The sequence below is a fragment of the Balaenoptera borealis genome, assembly GCF_965194805.1.
Source record: "Balaenoptera borealis genome assembly, chromosome: 20".
NCBI lineage: Eukaryota > Metazoa > Chordata > Mammalia > Artiodactyla > Balaenopteridae > Balaenoptera > Balaenoptera borealis.
In genome coordinates, this window is record NC_138879.1 from 8,750,222 (window position 1) to 8,770,174 (window position 19,953).

The following is a 19,953-nucleotide window of genomic DNA, read 5'->3' on the forward strand; positions in this document are numbered from 1 at the left end:
CATTCGCTGATAGAGATTGAAGTGAGTGGTTAAAACCGGCTGCTCCTTTTTCATCCCCATGATTATCCTTTGTAATTTTGAGTTGCAAATAGGATGCAAAACATTTTTTTCCCAAATTAAACTGGGTCTTTCCATTTAAAGTTACTTTGTAACCCACTTCATTGATTCTGCTGTTTATAGTGAGCAGTTGAAAGGAGTTAATTTACTGGCAGGTGTGATTAAGAGGGTTTCTATGTAGCGTCTGCTGTGAGCGCTTGGGGACCGCTGAGGTGGGGGCGGGTGGTGGCAGTGGTGCTGGCCAGTCCTTTGTGCTCCTTTCATTAGAGCCCCGGGTGGGGATGTCAGTCTAGCTGGGGAAGTGCCCACAGAGAAGTTCACTGAAGAGAGGATTTGCGTTGGCAGGTGTGATAATTGATCCTTCTATCTTGATTTTTAACCTGTGCGAGAGTGAAACTGACAATTTAATATACTTCTAGTGGAATAATTTTACATGTTGCAACAGAAAGCGTGTATCGCATTACAGTTCTCTTGAAAGGTACGATTTGACATTAGGAGTACTGGCCTTGTTTTTGTTTTTTGTATGTACGTATGTAGGTTTATGTAATTATCACTCTGTAAAATAATTGCTAAATATATGGTGATATGTACTGAATCCTTTTTCCATTCCGAAGTCTGCCACGAGTATTTCATAGATCTCTCCTACACGTTTTTGCACTAGAGTATCCCTAGTGCACCGTTCACATGCATAGTGCAGATCTGAGTGATTGATAAGTGTCCGGTTCTAAATGTCTCACATGTTTGATTAGACGGCTGGTGGTAGCTCTCTTCCTCTCGGGTCTCTGGCCCTCCCTCTGGTCGCCCTTGCTTTTGTTACTCCACCCACCTCCTTGCCTTCTTGGGTACAGATGGACTCTTCCTCTAATGATAACTTGTTTTGCTATTTTGAGACCCCCTAGTTGAATATTTTGTTTTCTGGACATCACAGGTGTTTTAATTGGTAGTTAATGCTATTTTAGGAATATCCAGCTCCCTCTCACCCGACATCTCCTCCTGGGCAGCCTCATTTAAACCCGTGGCTTCAGCTGTCACTTTATAAACCAAAGCTCTCAAAGCTTATCTTCAGCCTACACGCAGGAGCTTCCAGATTTCCAGCCAGCTCCCTGCCAGGACATCTCCCCCTGGCCATTCCAAGGCAGATTTAGTACATCTGAAACAGAGTCCACACCTTCCTCCTGCCCCACAAAGAGCACACCAACAGAAAACACACACGCACACACACACACACACGCAATAAAATTCCTCTGAAAAGCTCTACTTTTCCTCTGAGCTGCTGCTTCTGATGAGTGCCACTGCCACGTACCCAACCCTCAGACCCGGAACCCAGACATCCCTGACAGCCCCCCTACCCACCTCAGCCCTGGTGATGGCTGGACCCTCGCCCGTTGAGGAGGTCTTCTGACCTGGGTCTGAATCTGCTCCTTTGACCCTGTTGGCTCAGCCTCAGATCACAGCTCGTCCCTTCACGTCCAGGTCCCTGCAGTGACCTACGGGCTCTGCATCTCAACCCTGTCTCTCCCACCCGCTCTTTCTCAGGGTTGCTGCCGCCGAGTCTCCCAGTTGTACATCTGACCATGTCACTTGCTAGTTTAAACTTCTCAAGTGGCTGCCCCTCACCTCCGAGACGAATCCAGACCCTTTAGCTCCATCCCGGAGCCCTTCGCCTTCTGCCTGTTAAGGTCTTCTCGTAGCCTCGTCTCTGCAGGCGAGACCCGCACGTGCTCCCCGCTCGAGTTCTGTGGGGTCACTGGCCGCTTCCCAAGTGTGCCATTCTGCTTCCTGGCCTTCGTGCCTAGAGGGCCTTTCTGCATCCTTCTCACCGGTCAGATCCTGTTCTCAGAGGCGTTCCCGCTCTGGGCTCTGGTGTCCCACTGTCACCTCCCTGGTTCCTGCCTTGCCGGGGTCGCTAGGCTTGTCACCTTCCCTTCCACTCGAGTGTCTTGAGGGTGGGAACCAAATGTTCTGCTTTTTACCCCGAGCATAGAGGAAGGCCCCAGAAATTGATGTGTCTAAAGAATAAGCGAGTCCTGGGATGCGTGCTCTCGCTTCCTGCATTACTCTGCTTCTGGCAGTGAAAATTTCAACAAAAGGTCACATTGGAACATACTCTTGTGGTTGGATTTACTGCTTATACTTATATCATGTTTTGAAGGAATCTGATGCAAATTGGTTTTTGTGAGTAAAATAGAGTTTATGTTCAGTGAACTGAAGCCTATAATTACTATAGTTGACTGACAAACGTGTCCTGGTTTATGTATTACTTGGTGTTTGAGTGGCTTTTTTCCCATAGCAGTGAATACCAAGTATATAAAAAATTTTGTTTCTGTGGTTCTCCTACAGAACATAAAATTCATTTAAAAATTCTTGACTCTGATAGAATGGTATTCTAATTTTTCTAATTCTTTTTGAGATCTCTATAGGTTTAAACCTGAGAGGTTGGTGATACATGACTTTTTTTCTTAATGAATAAGTTACTCTGTAACATAAGGTGGTCCTAATCATAAAATGTGTGTTTTTCTTTTTGCTAGTTTAATGCCTATATATGTTTTAAAAACCAAGTCCAGAACTGAAAGCTACAGGTACATATTTTAAGAAGTAAATTGATTTAAGAGATGGTTGCATTGCAGGATGTATGCTATTAATATTGAGAAAGCTCTTCCCCAAATGCATGTTATCTTCATTTTACTGAACACAAAGTTGGTTTAGAATGCAAATTCTAACAGTCTAAATTCTGATTCTCTACTGAATCAGGATTTCTGGGGGCAGGCCCAGCAGTCTGGTTTCACAAGCCCTGGCGATGGTTCTGATGCCTGCTCAGGTTTGAGGACCACTGGTTTAGATGTCCTTAATTTGGTTTGTAGTAAATGGAATAGGAAGAGAGGAAGTTGGTTTCAGTTATAACTTTTTTTAATTTAAAAATTTTGAAAGGATAGATTCTTTAACAGTTGTGTAACAGAGACTCTTACATTTTGTTTTCTTTCGCAGGATTGAACATATACTAAAAGGAGACTATTTGCTTTATGTCCTTCTCTAGACTGCTGTTCTTGAGTTTATTTAGTGATAGCAAAATTATATTAACAAGCATGTGCTTCCTTGAACTGGTCTTAACTGAATTATTTGTATGGCTTTATTTGCTAATTTTCAGGTGGAGTAGATTTGTACTTTTTTTTATGTGGTAAAATATACATAACATAAAATTTACCATTTTAACCAGTTCCAAGCGTACAGTTCGGTGGTATTAAGTACATTCACATGTTGTACAGCCATCCCCACCATCCATCTGCAGAACACTCGCATCTTCCCAAGCGGAAGCTCTGTCCCCATTGGACACTAACTCCCCGTCCCCCACCCCCAGCCCCTGGCACGCCCCACCCCTTTTCTGCTTTCTGTCTCTATAGATTTGACTATTCTAGATACCTCACATAAGAGAAATTACACAACATTTGTCCTTTTGTGACTTGCTTATTTCACTTAGCATAATGTCTCCACAGTTTGTTCATGTTGTAATGTGTCAAAAGATTTTTCCTTTTTTAAAGTTGAATAATCCCACGTATGCGTGTATATATAGATATACACACTGCAATTTGTTTAGCCATTCATTCATCAGTGGACACTTGGATTGCTTCCACCTTTTGGCTATTGTGTTTACTGTACATTTTTAAAGTCTAGTTTTTGGCTATTATGTCAACCAAAAATAAGTGCATATCTCTCTAGGTTTATTTTTTTGGTCTTTTATATTTGATAGATTCCAGATCCAAAAGACAAGTTCCTTGAGGAGTTCAACCACTGTATTTCATTCCACCTATTCAGAATAGATCTTTAAAGTTACATCTCATGATTGCCATCGCTGTTAGTTTCTTAACAAAGAAAGACGAGCATCTGAAAGTAGATGTAGAATGCTGAGCTGGGGGGCATGCACTGAAGCAGAATGGGGGCTCCTGCCGTAAAGGAAGGGAAGTGATAGAGAAAACAGAGAACCGAACACGTCAAGGTCTGTGAGGTACAACTTGTATCTAGGTGTTTAATAAGCAGTGCTTGGTAGATATTTTCCTGATGGAGTAAACCAACTCCTACTATCAGCCTACTGACGATGGATTTTTTATTCTGGTTCATGAGACCGGATAATATTTCCATAGCTCATTACATTCTTTTATGTGGGCAAACACATGGCATCTTTAAAAGCTGACAGCTGCAGGTCCCTGGAATATCAAATGCTCTTCTGAAGTCCACGAATTTATTTTTTACACTCTGGAAAGTAAAACAGTTCTCTGCCAAATACAGCTTAATTTGAAGAAGAATTTGCAAAACTGCTATTTTTATTGTCACATATACTCAGTTTGCTCTCTATTAGACAAAAAATTTCATGGATTAGGAATATTTTTGGAAAATCATGGCATGTTTTGGATTCCGTTGGGTCATGGATCAGTCATGTGACTGTTTCAAATACAAAAAACGAAGAGAAGAGAAACCCTTCATAGCACTCCAGACATTCTTGTTTGCCTAGGGCTTAAGTAACTATGGCCTGCTAAACATTCGACCTTCAAGATTTATTAACAGAGACAAGATATCTTAAGTATAAAGATCTACTTAAAGATGTGTATACCTCTATTTTTTCTGACTATTTTCCTTTAATTCTCTAACAGGGATTGGTTAATGTTGTACTTTTACTTTGATAATTGGAAAAAATAAACACACTGAGATCATCTGGATACCTATCATATTCATAGCTAAGTGCTATTAGACAGAATATGTTTTGCTTTTAAGTTTATTTTGGGGGCACCAAACAGTACTTTTTTCTTTTTATTGATGTATAATTGATTTACAATGTTGTGTTAGTTTCTGGTGTACAGCAAAGTGATTCAGTTATACGTATATATATTCTTTTTCATATTTTCCATTATGGTTTACTACAAGATATTAAATATAGTTTTCTGTGCTATACAGTAGGACATTGTTGTTTATCTATTTTATATATAGTAGTTTGTATCTGCTATCCTAAACTCCTAATTTATCCCTCCTCCACCCCCTTTCCCCTTGGGTAACCATAAGTTTGTTTTCTATGTCTGTGAGTCTGTTTCTGTTTCGTGAATTTGTGTCATATTTTAGGTTCCACATATAAGTGATATCATATGGTATTTGTCTTTCTGTTTCTGACTTACTTCACCTAGTATGATAATCTCTAGGTCCATGCATGTGGCTGCAAATGGCATTATCTCATTCTTTTTTATGGCTGAGTAGTACTCCATTGTGTGTGTGTGTGTGTGTGTGTGTGTGTGTGTGTGTGTGTGTGTTTAAACACAAACCACATCTTCTTTATCCATTCATCTGTCGATGGACATGTAGGTCGCTTCCATGTCTTGGCTGTTGTAAATAGTGCTGTGATGAACATTGGGGTGCATATATCTTTTTTTTTTTAAATAAATTTATTTATTTATTTATTTTAGTTTTGGCTGCGTTGGGTCTTCGTTGCTGTGCATGGGCTTTCTCTAGTTGTGGCGAGCAGGGTCTACTCTTCGTTGTGGTCCGTGGTCTTCTCATTGTGGTGGCTTCTCTTGTTGTGGAGCACGGGCTTTAGGCACACGGGCTTCAGTAGTTGTGGCACGTGGGCTTCAGGATTTGTGGCTCACGGGCTCTAGAGCTCAGGCTCAGTAGTTGTGGCGCACGGGCTTAGTTGGTCCGCGGCATGTGAGATCTTCCCAGACCAGGGCTCGAACCCATGTCCCCTGCGTTGACAGGCAGATACTTAACCACTGCGCCACCAAGGAAGTCCTGCGTGTATCTTTTGGAATTATGGTTTTCTCCGGATAGATGCCCAGGAGTGGGATTGCTGGATCATATGGTAGCTCTATTTTTAGTTTTTTAAGGAACCTCCATACTGTTTTCCATAGTGGCTGCACCAATTTACATTCTCACCAACAGTGTAGGAGAGTTCCCTTTTCTCCACACCCTCTCCAGTATTTGTTATTTGTAGACTTTTTGATGATGGCCATTCTGACCGGTGTTAGGTGTTACCTCGTTGTAATTTTGATTTGCATTTCTCTAATAGTTATCTATGTTGAGCATCTTTTCATGTGCCTGTTGGTCATCTATACGTCTTCTTTGGAGAAATGTCTTCTGCCCATTTTTTGATTGCGGTTGTTTGCCAGACAATACTATTTTAATGGTTGAAAGCAAATACAAAAAGAATAGAGGTGGAATTAATATGTAAATGATGTGTTTGAGCCAAGTATAAGCTAAGTTACTTCACAGACAGGGGGCTGTACAAATACAGGTTTAAATAGCGAAAAGTGGCAGGAGTGGTGAATCATCAAACAGCATCCCTTGGTGTGGGCCTGCCAGGTTTGAAAGCAACTGTGCCTTGCTGATCAGTTCCGTATTCATGTTGAAGGAGGAATTCAGCTTCAACAAACTGTCATCCTTCCCGTTAAATGTATATTGTTAGTTTTTTTTTTTTTGGCGGGGGGTGGCCTTGATACTGTGGGTGGGGTTCATGCCATTTTCCTCCATCAACCCACTTCTGAATTTATTTACTTACTTATTTTTGGCTGCATTGGGTCTTCGTTGCTGCACACGGGCTTTCTCTAGTTGTGGTGAGTGGGGGCTACTCTTCATTGCGGAGCGCAGGCTTCTCATTGCGGTGGCTTCTCTTGTTGTGGAGCACAGGCTCTAGGTGCGCGGGCTCAGTAGTTGTGGCTCGCGGGCTCTAGAGCGCAGGCTCAGTAGTTGTGGCACACGGGATTAGTTGCTCTGCGGCATGTGGGATCTTCCTGGACCAGGGCTCAAACCTGTGTCCCCTGCATTGGCAGGCAGATTCTTAACCACTGCAATGCCAGGGAAGTCCCTATATCGATAGTTTGAATTTTATAATTGTATGAGTTTTTGCCCAGTTTGTTTGTACATATTTAAGTAACATTATAGTAAAAATAACTGGTTAACATTAAAGGTCCAAGGAAACTTTTATCTTTTAAAAGGAGTTTGTACGTTACTCAAACCGTTTCTCTGAGATAGATTTTGCTGTACTTTCATGAATCCAAATCAGTTAGGTCCTTAAATTGGGTTTTGTTTGACACACAACCAAGGTTGAAACCAACCAGAGGTTGGGGAGGGAGATAAACATTCACTTGAGTGGCTTGTTGGCTCAGCTGTTTTCACTGATAGTGGGCAGCCCTTCCGCGCGACGGATCAGGAGTCATAGTTCTTTGACTTAAAATTGAGTATTGACTGGTGAGGCTGAGAATAGAAAATAGGAATAGCAGTGTCTTCAACTTCCGGGTCTGACTTAAATCTGTGGAAATTAACACAACATAAACATTTTGACTCTGCTTTGTCACCATTCAGGGGAATGGTGAGGAAAAAAATATCTTTTTATGTTTGTGATTCTCATGGTCATGTTTGTTTTTCATGAAGGAAATTTTAGATTGTGAATGGCCCTCAAATACAACTGTGTCATGTTTTTAACTTAAAGCTTAAAACTTTTTTTTTTTTTAAAGATTTATTTATTGATTGATTGATTGCTATGTTGGGTCTTCGTTTCTGTGCTAGGGCTTTCTCTAGTTGCGGCAAGCGGGGGCCACTCTTCATTGCGGTGCGGGGACCGCTCTTCATCGCGGTGCGCGGGCCTCTCACTATCGTGGCCTCTCTTATTGCGGAGCACAGGCTCCAGATGCGCAGGCTCAGTCGTTGTGGCTCACGGGCCCAGTTGCTCCACGGCATGTGGGATCTTCCCAGACCAGGGCGCGAACCCGTGTCCCCTGCATTGGCAGGCAGATTCTCAACCACTGTGCCACCAGGGAAGCCCAAAGCTTAAAACGTTTAAGGCAGTTTTGTTGGAGAATGTTAGTCATGTAATGGGAAGGCAAAGTAGGCCTGGATGCCATAGGGGGATGGGCAACAATTTCAAAACGAGTTCTGCCATCAGAGGTCTTCTTATCTTATCTCCTGGAGGGGACTGGTCGGGCATTCCTCTGTGCTAGGCCTTGAGCATGCAGTGGGCAACCGGACGGCATACAGCCCCTCAAGGAGGCCTGGTTGCCTGGGCCCCTGTGGGCAGAAGGGGGTCTCACAGCTGAACCACCATTTAAGAAACACTTAAAGAACCTCTAAAAGACCTAAGAATAATGACGAGCATGTATCGGGTGCTGTATGCCAGTATCTCATTCATTGCTCACACTTGCTTTGTGGGGTAGGCTCTTCTCCCCTCTCCCCCCTCTTTTTTGAGATATAATTGATATATAACATTGTATTCATTTAACAATGTAATGATTTATGTACATATTGTGAAATGATTACCCTAAGTTTAGTTGACATCCATCACCTCACAGTTACACATTTTTTTTTCTTGTTATGATAACTTTTAAGATCTCTTACCAACTTTCAAATGTACAATACAGTATAGTTAACATTCCCCAGGACTTATTTAGCTTATAACTGGAAGTTTGTACCTTCGGGATAGGCTCTTCTCTTAATCCACTTTACAAATGAGGAAACTGAGATTTAAATTGCTTGCCAAGTGACCGTCCCTGCCCTGGCCGCCTCGCCCACTGACCGTGGTGCAGACGGCCCAGGTAACGTGGCTCTGATCCGGTTGCATGAAAGCCCAGACCGCCTGCAGCTGGCTCACCTCCAGGCAAACCCGGATCTCGCCCCTCCGCAGGCAGCGCTCAGACCCTTGGCTTTCCTGATTCTGGACAGGGCTAGTTTGCAGTCTTTGCTTTGAAGTTCCTCCCCAGTCCTCTTCCCGCAGCCTCATTCTCCCTCTGATCTGTCTGTGTCTGACCTGGTTCCCGGCTGGGCAGTAAGCTTTCCCCCTAATGCTCCACCTTTGGTGGCTCGCAGCCTTTCTTGCTCTTTTCTGTAACAGAAGGCTGGCGCTTGTAGGTGGTACCACTGAGATTCAAATCAAGGCCTGGTGATACTCCAGCCCCGGCTCTCCGTTGGCTCTGCCGTGTGGCTCCTTGGTTTGTGTCTGAGTCCTGAAGCGACAGTGCTGGAGGAGAGGAGGGGAAGGGCGCTGTTGTGCGGCTGAGGTGAATACCTGGTAGTTGGGCGGCAGGGGTGGCAGGGAGGGAGCGGACGGCGAGTCGCTAGGGGCTCTGCGTTTAAAATAGTGTGAGGCCGTGAGCGCTGGCGCCCGCAGGTAGACAGTTGTGCAGGGTTACCCAGAGAAGGCTTTTGTCCTTGGAACAGTAGATGACGTTCCAGGATTGTGGGAACAGCGGTCTGATGTTTACGTTCATTCAGGCCGTGATGGGAGCTGAGCAATTTGTTTCCTGACGCGAGTTCTTTCCCTTCCAAGTATACTGTGTTTGTTCATTCTGCGGAAGATGTTGATACCATTAGCATTAGGCCTGATTCAGGGCTACCTGTAACCCTAACCTTTCAGGGGACATCTTGTTCCTCAGCAACTCCCCTTCCCCCCGTTTATTTTATGAAAGTTCTCTTCCCAGCTTTGGTTGTTTATCTTTGGGGCCATATTTTCTGCTTCCAGCAACTGAGTATAGTATATTTAGCTAATTAATGAGTTATATAACTAAATCCATGTGTTTCTTGTATTTCATATTACAGAGGGAATATTTTACTCAGTGCCTAAATTGAAATAGTATCATCTCTATCTTTATCCCCTCTTGGCTTTTTCTTTTCCTTAAAGAAGGAAAGAGACCTATATGATATTACTTACACCTAGTTCCTTCTTTTTTTCAGTTGGCTAATTATAAACTTAAGATCATTAGTTTTCAACCAAGCCTCATGATATTTACATCCTGTGTTTTTAGGGCCATGGAGGATATAATTATCATTTTAGCTTGGTGAACACATGGATTTTGGGGGTGCATTTTCAAAGTATAGTAGAGAAGGTAAATGTCAAATGAAAATGTTTAGTTTTTAAAACCATTCACATTAGAAAGGTTCTCTTCCTCTTTTTGTGCAGAGCCAAGTTGGTTCCTGGACTGTGGGTGGCAGTGTCTTTGCTTAGTGATCACTTTTGTCTTTGAGAAGTTTGTGCGCAGCCTGGAACAGTAGCTACATTTTTTGAGTTTTGTAATTATCCCATGTCAGGGCTGCTAAACACTCTACATTTTCTTTTTTTAATCTTCCACAATTCTGTGCATTAAAGAAGATGAAGAAACTAAGGTGAATTGAAGATGAAGAAATTGAGGCTCAGTGAAATTGAGTAACCTTCCCAAGGCCCTCTTCTGATGGTAGGACTGGGGTTGAAGGCGGGTCTTCTCTTCCAGGGCCTGTGCTCTGAGGCATGACGTTGCTCTGGGACACGCCTGGGTTCAGATCCCGGGATGTGACTTCTCTCCTCCTCTGTTTCCTCATTTTATTTTATTTTATTATTATATATTTTTAATAAATTTATTTATTTTATTTATTTATTTTTGGCTGGGTTGGGTCTTCACTGCTGCGTGCGGGCTTTCTCTAGTTGCGGCGAGCGGGGGCTACTCTTCGTTGCCGTACACGGGCTTCTCATTGTGGTGGCTTCTCTTGTTGCAGAACATGGGCTCTAGGCACGTGGGCTTCAGTAGTTGTGGCACGCGGGCTCAGTAGTTGTGGCACATGGGCTCTAGAGCCCAGGCTCAGTAGTTGTGGTGCACGGGCTTAGTTGCTCTGCGGCATGTGGGATCTTCCCAGACCAGGGCTCAAACCTGTGTCCCTTGCCTTGGCAGGCGGATTCTTAACCACTGCGCCACCAGGGAAGCCCCTGTTTCCTCATTTTAAAGGGGGGAGAAACTTGTTTCACAGGAAGAGTCTGCCCAGTACATGCGTTAATCTTCATGAACCTGCTTATGGTACGGCCGTGGGGAGGCGGTGCTGCTCCTTCCCCCTTGCCCACGTTGGTGAGAGCTCTTGGCAGAGTGGGCCCTGGCCTTCCATTCCTGCGTCCCTGGTGCCTGCTCTGCAGTGCCTGTCATGGGCACTGGAGCGAATGTTTGTTGAATAAATGATGTTACGGATTTCTCTAGGTTCTTCTTAGAAGAAGTTTTTTTCTTTTCTTTTTGTTTTCTTATACCACAGGTAGTTAATAGGCTTTTACCTTTGGCCAAGGTGTTACTTGATCCCTTTCTTTTTTTTCATATTTAATAGATTTTAGAGCAGTTTTAGGTGTACAGAAAATTGAGCAGATAGTACAGAGTTGCTATATACCCCTCTACAGCTTCCCCTATTATTAACATCTTGCGTGGTGTGTTTGTTTTAATTGGTGAGCCAGTGTTTATACGTTATTATTAACTAAAGTCCATTGTCTACATTAGGATTCACTCTCTGTGTTGTACAGGCCTGTGGGTTTTGACAAATGTATAATGTCACGTGTCCACAAGGACAGTGTCCTACAGAGTAGTTTCACTGCCCTATAACTCCTCTGTGCCCCACCCCTTCATCCCTCCCTTCTCCCCTCCAGCACTGGCAGCCCCTGGTCTTTTTATTCTGTCGCTAGTGTTGCCTTTTCCAGAGCGTCAGATAGGTGGGATCATATGGTCTGCAGCCTTTTCACACAGGCTTCTTTCATTAAACAATAATCATTTAAGTTTCTAGCACGTCTTTTTGTGTCTCGATAGCCCATTTCTCTTTATTGCTGAATAAGACTCCATTGTGTGGATGTACCACACACAGTCTGTTTATCCATTCACCTTTCGTAGGACATCTTGATTGCTTCCAGTTTTGGGCAATTATGAATAAAGCCTTTATGCTGCGTTCCTTTTCATTTAACCTTGAGTTTTCCAGCTGTGCTGTTGATGGCGAGTCAAGCTTCTTTATCAGGAAATACTGGTCACTATTAGAAATGCTTCCCTGAGTTGGCCTGCCAATTAAAACTACATGTATTTATGTTTTTATTGCTTTTTTCACTTTATTGAGGTGTAAATGACAAATAATAAACTATATGTTTTAAAAATACATAGTTGGATAAGTTTTGACATATGTATACCTGTGAAACCATCACCATAATTACCATAGTGAACATATCCATCACCCCAAAAGTGCTTTATGTCCCATTGTAATTTCTCCCTCCTTCCCATACCAACACACCTCCACCTCCAGGCAACCACTGATTTGCTTTTTGTTACTATAAATTAGTTTGTATTTCCTAGAATTTTACGGAAATAGAATCATAAACTTTTTTTTGTCTAGCCTCTTTGATTCAGCATAATTATTTTGGATTCATTCATTGTGGATGAAAGATAGTTCATTACATTGTATTGCTGAAGAGTGTTCCATTATTTGTATACATTGCAGTGGAAAACATAGGCATTAAAAAAAGATAATACTTTTTGATTCAGTAGTACCTTTCTAATATTTTGGTTGTTAGAATCAAGAGTAAAACCTATCATATATTTTCAAGTTAGGATTAATACTTGTAAACTAGAAAACAAAGGGATACTTTTCAGTCGGTAAACCAAAAAAGAAAAAGAAAAAGAGAAAAAACCAGTTACTGAGGTTATAGTCTAGGCAGAAAACAAAACTAGATCTTTAACTCTTGGGGAGCTATAGAGGGAGGGATACAGTGGGTAAAGTTGGGGGAAGAGTTGAACAGGAAGGGAGCTTGCAGGGGCGGGAGGTGTGGCTTCCAGAGGCGGGCAGGGCCGGTGGCCTGACAGTGGTCCCTGTGCCCCCAGAATCTCTTCAGAAAGGCCTTTGATCCACCTCAGTCAGCTGTCCTTGAAAGAATTAGCTGATGTTTACCTGTAAGTTGGCTTTATGATTGGTGTGCGTTCAGAGGCTGCCTGTTTTTTAAAAAATTTCCCTCTGATGCCAGAAAATTTTAAATAGGTAGCGCAGCCTTCTATTCTGCTTCTAGACAAAAGGCTTTAATTAAAAAAGCCTAGTTGATCAAACAGATTTGAAACTCATACTAGATTCATTTATCAACAAGTATGAATGACTCTTGGGTTTCATGGAGAGAAGAAATTTATCATAAGACTTATTATTTCGGGCATGTGCCACCACAGCCTTACAGACATTCTAAGGACAGTAACGAGGACAGAGATATGTAGTTGTCAGGTCAGAATGTTTGCTGCAGATTTAAGTTATTCATGGTGAGTCAGTCAAGAAGATCAGAGCAACTTCTTGAACTTGAAATGTGGCCAGTGAGACTGAGGGACTGAATTTTAATGTTATTTGCTTTTAATGAAATTTAAATAGCTGCATGTGGCTGGTGGCTGCAGGTTATAAAAGAGATGGTTCTGGAGCGCATCTGTTCATTGAGTGGAATGGTAGGAGTTACCCTCATTATTCACATTCATTCTTTCCTCTCCCCTCCTCCCCACTTCCTTTTTTGGGTTAAATGTACATAGTCAAATTTGTGTATGTAAGTTAGATGTGCATCTGTTGGGACCCTGCTGTATAACGGAGAACAGTTAAGTACAAGTACAGTAAGTGACAGTCCATTGGTTTTATAGTCCTTTCTATTTTATTTCAAGTTTTTGTCCTTCACAATTTTGACTGGTTGGCATTTAAAATAACTCTTGAATTTTTGTGAGAAGATAATTAAATGGAACCTGTTACAGTTAATCTCTTAGATCAGGAGTGGGCACACGATGGCCTGCTGTCTGTTTTTGTACACAAGCTAAAAATCACTCTTACATTTTTTAGCGGTTGGGAAAAATTCAAAAGACTATTTTATGACATGTGAAAAGTATGTGGAATTCAGATTTCAGTCTCTATAAATACAGTTTTATTGGAACCCAACTGTACTCAATTTGTTCACATATTGTCTGTGGCAGTTTCTGTCCTCAAAAGGCAGAGTTGAATATTTACCACAGAGACTGGCCCAGAAAGCTGAAAATATTTACTCTTTGGCCCTTCACTTATGGCAAAGGTTTGCTCACCCCTCTCTTAGATTTTTGAAGGCCTTTATGCAGAAATTGGAAACTTAACTTGAACACTGGACCCTTTGAAAGTTTGATAGTAGAGGATAATCACTTGGATTGAAGCTCATTTGCTTGCATTTTGAATAATGTATTTATAGGCAGAGGGATTTGTGAATGAATGAATAAAATTCAAAGCACTTGGAGCCACAGTTCCCAAACTGTGTTCTGAGGCACCCCAGAGCACCCCAGTGCTATGGGATATTTTTAAGTTTTGAGGAAGCGTAGGGATACTCCACATTTCTTAAACACTGCAGACTCCTAGTTCAAGGTAGTTCACGGGTCAGGATCACACTGCATTTCCCTTGATGGTGTGACATCTTGGTGAAGCTAGGGTTGCAGTGGTTGCTCTGCTAAAAGGCAAGTGCCACAGAGGAGTTGGTGTCCAACAGGAAATTAGGGCAGCAGTGTGGTTCCAGCTTGATTCTTAAGAGGTGCACACACCCTCAGGTAATTCTGGTCATTTAGGAATGAAACAAAAACATCTTTTCCTTCAACTTAAGTGCATTATTTCTTTCAAATGGTTACTAAGTTATTAAGACACAAATGCTTTTTAAATTGTTTGGACCTAATAGTCTAATAAATGGTATTTCTTTTGGCCTTGGGGCACTGTGAAAAATTTGCTGAGATTCCAAGGGTGCTGTGAACCGAAATTTGGGAACCTCTGACATAGAGCACCAAGTGACAGTGCTTTAAAGGACAGATGACCCCAGATAAGCCAGTCAGAAATGTCATCAATGATTATCTTCAAGAAAATCAACCCACTGGAAGTATGGAGCCCCCAGGCTATTGACTTAGATGTCAATCTTGATATCTTTCAGAAGGTGACACAGTTGGACAAGTGCGGGTGGCTATAGTTTTCTAATCTAAATTAAAATGCAGAAGATGCAGTTAATCAAGCACACTGATTATCCTTTGAGTTTTATTTGAAAACCCAGTAACTCTGTCAGTCTATTAAATTGCGTTAACAAAAGTTTGCAGGTGGTCTTGCCTGGAAATTCTTGAAGAGGAACACATTACAAGAACTTTGAGGTACAATATTCTGGAAGGCCTCGCTAAGTCACGGCTTTCACGATACAGCATCCACATACGTGTTAGCTTTGGCAAGGAGAGAAGGGGTAATGTCTGCTCCGTCTTCAACCAGGGCCCACTTGAGACTGGCTTCCTGTTGTGCATTGTATCTAAAGCAAGAGCCCCGTGCTAGTCTTGCTTTAGCCAATGTAAACAAGCCAGTTTGTAAGTAGGTTTAGATGATTCTTTTTCTTCTAAGCAGAATTCTTTGTTTCCTCCTTGTTTTGACCTCATAGCGATGGCTCAGATACTTAGATGCCATGGTACTCCTTGCTGAACATTATAAAATATTGACATGTAGACATTTCCCACGAACCAGGAACAGTTTGTTAGCAGGACACGTGGCTGTCGTATGTGCAGTGTAAAATCACAACCACCATTCGCTGTATGTTGCAGGGAGAGTTCAGCGGGTGCCGGGCACTGTCCAGTTACGCTTTATGGGCGACATCCCAGTTCTTTGCTAATAGTTGCCTGCTGCTCTGTTGTACCCACTCCTTTGTTTCTTTGCTCACTGATATTTTTTTTGGGGGGGGGGGTGGTAGGTCATGAACTAGTGCTTGTTTCTAGGACCCAAAGGATTAGGAAAATTTGTGGTAGAGAATTTTAAAATGGATAGAACTCTCTGGGAACAACTTGTGTGGCTGTTCGGGAAGAGACCATCACCCTGAATTTGGGTTCAGAGCACTTCCATCCCACTTGTCATTCAGATCTGCAAGAATGCTGCCTTTTGGAGTAGAGTCAAGTACATGGGCATCACGAACCAGATATTTTAAGAGGTCAAAAACCCTACTACTGGGACTTCCCTGGTGGCGCAGTGGTTAAGAATCCGCCTGCCAATGCAGAGGACGTGGGTTCGATCCCTGATCCGGGAAGATCCCACAGGCTGCGGGCAACGAAGCCTGTGAGCTGCAACTACTGAGCCCACGTGCCACAACTGCTGAAGCCCACGTGCTGCAGCTCCTGAAGCCCGTGAGCCTAGAGCCTGTGCTCCGCAACAAGAGAAGCCACTGCAATGAGAAGCCTGCGCATCGCAGCAAAGAGTAGCCCCCACTCACCACAACTAGAGAAAGCCTGCGCGCAGCAACGAAGACCCAACGCAACCAAAATAAAACAAAAAACAAAAAAACCCTACTACTGTTTTTTTTTCTTTTTGGATACTATTTAAAAATATCATAGTATGGATAAATCAGATTATTGACCTCTCTGTGGAATTAAAACTTTTTACATGTGAAGTCTTTTGATTTTGTGGGTAATTTTTACCAGGTCCTTTAGAATTGTGTCACTGTTGCCTGCTAATAGTCGTCTGAAGGTCCGTTAAGGGGCAGGTGGTAAAGGTGGAGTCCAGTGTGAGTGAAGGGCGGAGGACACAGACGGTCACTGGAAGTAGTGACTTTCCTTCATGCAGGCCCGACACGCCAATTGGCACAAATGCCCTGAGTCTGTGTGCTGTTTCCCAAGAGAAAAGATGTGGATTTTAGAAGCAGTTCTGAAGTTTCTTATCCTTTAACAAAAATATTTCATGTTTAGGACTGTTGAAGCAAAGGAGTGGATTTATGAGTGAGAGAAACTGTGACATGTTGGTGCAAAATTCCCCACGTTTCTTCTCAGTGTTTGCGCATTCCCCCTCTGTTGTACAGAGTAATGTATGTTGAAATGGCTCATTTATCAAAAGTAAACAGAGCTGGTTTATATCATTGTGCACTGTGAGAGTGCGTGTTGGGAGAAAGGGATACGTTCCTGGTAAAACTGTCTAAAATGTTTGGAGTTGCAAGAGTTTTGGTGCATGGTATGTGAGCAATGCGTTCACCATCTGTTCTTTCAGCTATAATTGTGCCCTCCACAATATTCATCAAAATCACATTTCAACGAGAAGGTTCTAGAAAAGAAATCAACTTCTTATTGGGTTATGTGATTCTGTTAGATGCCCTTTCCTTAGACATTATGGCACCATAGGTTGAACTCAAGTCTTTTCCAGACTAAATTATTACCACTGGAAAAAGTGTGTCATGTATGGATACCAAGGGGGAAAGGGAGGGGTGGGATGGATTGGGAGATTGGGATTGACACATATACGCTATTGATACTACGTATAAACTAGATGACTAATGAGAACATCATGTATAGCACAGGGAACTCTACTTAATGCTCTGCAGTGACCTAAATGGGAGGGAAATCCAAAAAGGAGGGAATGTATGCATGTGTGTGGCTGATTCATTTTGCTGTGCAGTAGAAACCAACAGAACATTGTAAAGCAACTATACTCCAATAAAAAATAATTTTAAAAAAAGTGTGTTATCAGGACCATGGAATTTGAGGTTGTCTAAGATGAAATTCATAATTTAAACTTCAGATATGTTTGATCTTAAAGGGAAATGGCTTGGAGTATATTAAATTTTTATATATATCTTTTTAGTTTTAGTATAATCATTTTATTTTCTTGTTTGATTTTACCAGTGGGTATCCAGCCTGTTGTTATGACTTGATATATTGGTCTATCTGAAGACTGGTGATTGAGGGAAATGACTTTGGGTTAAATATAGCACTTACTAATGTAATTGTGTGTGCCATTTTACCGTTGTTCCTTTGTTGGTCTTGTACTGGTTTGAAAACAGCTAATCTGGTTGGGTTGTCAATAAGTATTTGGATGAATGAAGTATATCATGACTAACTGGATTATAACTTTTCTTTAAAAGGGCTCAAATTTCTACAAATTTTGGTTTTATCAATATCTTGTTAAGTATGAACACATTTATTCACAAATGGCATGTGATTTGGAACCTCGGTTTAGAGGTGGAGTGTGAGGGCCCACCGAGGGCTGAATTGTGACAAGGTGCAGTGCAGGGCCCCTGGGTTTCCTGGGTACTTGTCACTTTTCACGTCTGGAATTAGCTTGGGTGTTTATCTGCTTTTGAGTTTCAGCCACAGACGTGGAGCTTGCTGCTGTCGGGGCAGCGACCCCCGTGCTCTAGCTGCTCCCAGGGAACCTGGCAGCCTCCCTGGGGCTCGTCCAGCTTGGCTTCCTTTTGGTTCTGCTCCTGTTCCTCCCACCAGGGATGTTTCCTTCTCTTCGGGTTACTTCTGTAAAGCTGCCCACCCTTGAAGACCCCCGCCAGACCTACTTCCTCCGAGAAGCCTCTGGAACCACCCGGCCGGGGCGTTGTTGTCATACAGCCCCTTCCGTGTTGCTCACCTCTCCCTGGGGCCTCTCTGCTGCCCTGTGTACAGTCGTGTGTTTCTGTGTCTTCCACTCGAGTGTCTTCCAGAACCTTAGCCTAGGGCTGCGTTATGGTAGGCCCTCTTTACGTAGCTGTTGTTTTGAGACTCCGTGAATTGTAGAAATATAACTCTGAGGGACTTTGGTCAACTTGCCATGTTTTCTTTTTTTTTTTAATAAATTTATTTATTTATTTATTTATTTTTGGCTGTGTTGGGTCTTCGTTTCTGTGCGAGGGCTTTCTCTAGTTGCGCAGAGCGGGGGCCACTCTTCATCATGGTGCACGGGCCTCTCACTGTCGTGGCCTCTCTTGTTGCGGAGCACGGGCTCCAGACACGCAGGCTCAGTAGTTGTGGCTCACGGGCTTAGTCGCTCCGCGGCATGTGGGATCTTCCCAGACCAGGGCTCGAACCCGTGTGCCCTGCATTGGCAGGCAGATTCTCAACCACTGCGCCACCAGGGAAGCCCCTGCCATGTTTTCTTGATATGTTGTATATTTCTTTGAACACTGGCAACTTCTAAGAGAGACTTAAGCCATGGTTAGCTTTTTCACTTACTGATTCTTTCCAGGGTAGAACCCTATCTGTTTATGAGGGTCAAGTCTGGTGCCACAGGATAGCCAAGTTGACGGAAAGCAACTGGCTTAGTTTGTTGGCTAAATTGGTTATGAACATAGTTCAACTGAAAGGTAGGTTCTTTAAATGGAATTTCTTTTAAATGGGTTTTCCTGGCACTATGCAACGTTAAGCTCATTAATTCACAAGTTGAAATGTCTTCACTAAAATATGGTTTTCTTTAGCACAGGACTAGCTTTTAATATGTCACAATTGCATTCAAAGGTTGGTTAAAAACCGAAAGTACTGTTGCCAAGCTCCCAAATTGCAGGCTCAGAAATCCCTTTTGAAAGAGGAAGAGTGGGTGTAGGAAGGTAGGCGGGAGTTGTTACCCAGAAGCAACTCTCCTCTCAGGGGCAAGTGGAAAAGGCTTTAGTGCTGCTTTTACCGTTGAAATGATCGCTAAGTTAGACAAAAAGAGTGAGCAAATGACTACAATGGTTATTTCTCTTCCAAAAGTAATTTTTCCTTTTAAGAGGAGACATCAAAGAACATTTCTCCCCCTCTGAAGAAATTACTTCTGGAAGAGTTACTTTTGTTCAGCCTTTCTTGATTTTTGTATTTGTTAAATATCGAGTGTGATTAGGAAATGACTTGATAATATTGCAGATAGTTGGCAAAAAAATAAGACATTTAAAAGTTACCTCTGCTCTTCTGGCGCAGTGATTGGAACCTGGTGAGCGTTGAAACATGGGGTTCTTCCTACTTCTCTCCTAGAGATTTCTTCCTGCTGAGATAAAATTGAAGGCCTGCTAGTGTGGGCTCTTTGGCCCGAACAGGGTTTTATAAAAATAGGGAAGCTTCATAAAATCCGGATTGCTGGCTTCTCTTGAAAAACCATAAGCTGGAGCTCCCTGGGCCTGCGTCTCCTCCAAGCTGCAGTGCACGGCCCCGGGCAGGAGGCCCCACAAGGAGGAGCAGGTGTGCCTTGGGCTAGGGCTGTGGGCAAACCTAAAATTGGTGTACATTTTCACGTGTAAAATGTGACAGTGTTGTATTTAATCAGTTACTTGCAAAAGCACTGTTGGTTTACACATGGACTTTTCCCCCCAGGGTTACCTTTTCCTATTAATATTTTTCCCAACTTTCTATTTTGAAAAATTTCTATTAAAAAAAAGTTGAAAAAGGGACTTCC

At 42.6% G+C, this 19,953-nt stretch overlaps 1 protein-coding gene across 3 annotated transcripts in view; it reads left to right on the top strand.

Annotated features, from left to right (window-relative positions):
• Positions 1-19,953, top strand: part of SEC14L1 (SEC14 like lipid binding 1) — a 51,150-nt gene that overhangs the window by 10,278 nt on the left and 20,919 nt on the right. Inside the window, exon 1 of one of the 3 annotated variants that reach the window (XM_082371171.1) lies at positions 10,237-10,253. The exons of the other annotated variants lie outside the window; for them this stretch is intronic. Within the exon in view, the coding sequence (XP_082227297.1) occupies positions 10,251-10,253 (3 nt within the window). The 5' untranslated portion in view covers positions 10,237-10,250. Of the gene's footprint in view, positions 1-10,236; positions 10,254-19,953 lie in introns of those variants that run through there. 3 annotated transcript variants of the gene reach the window in all.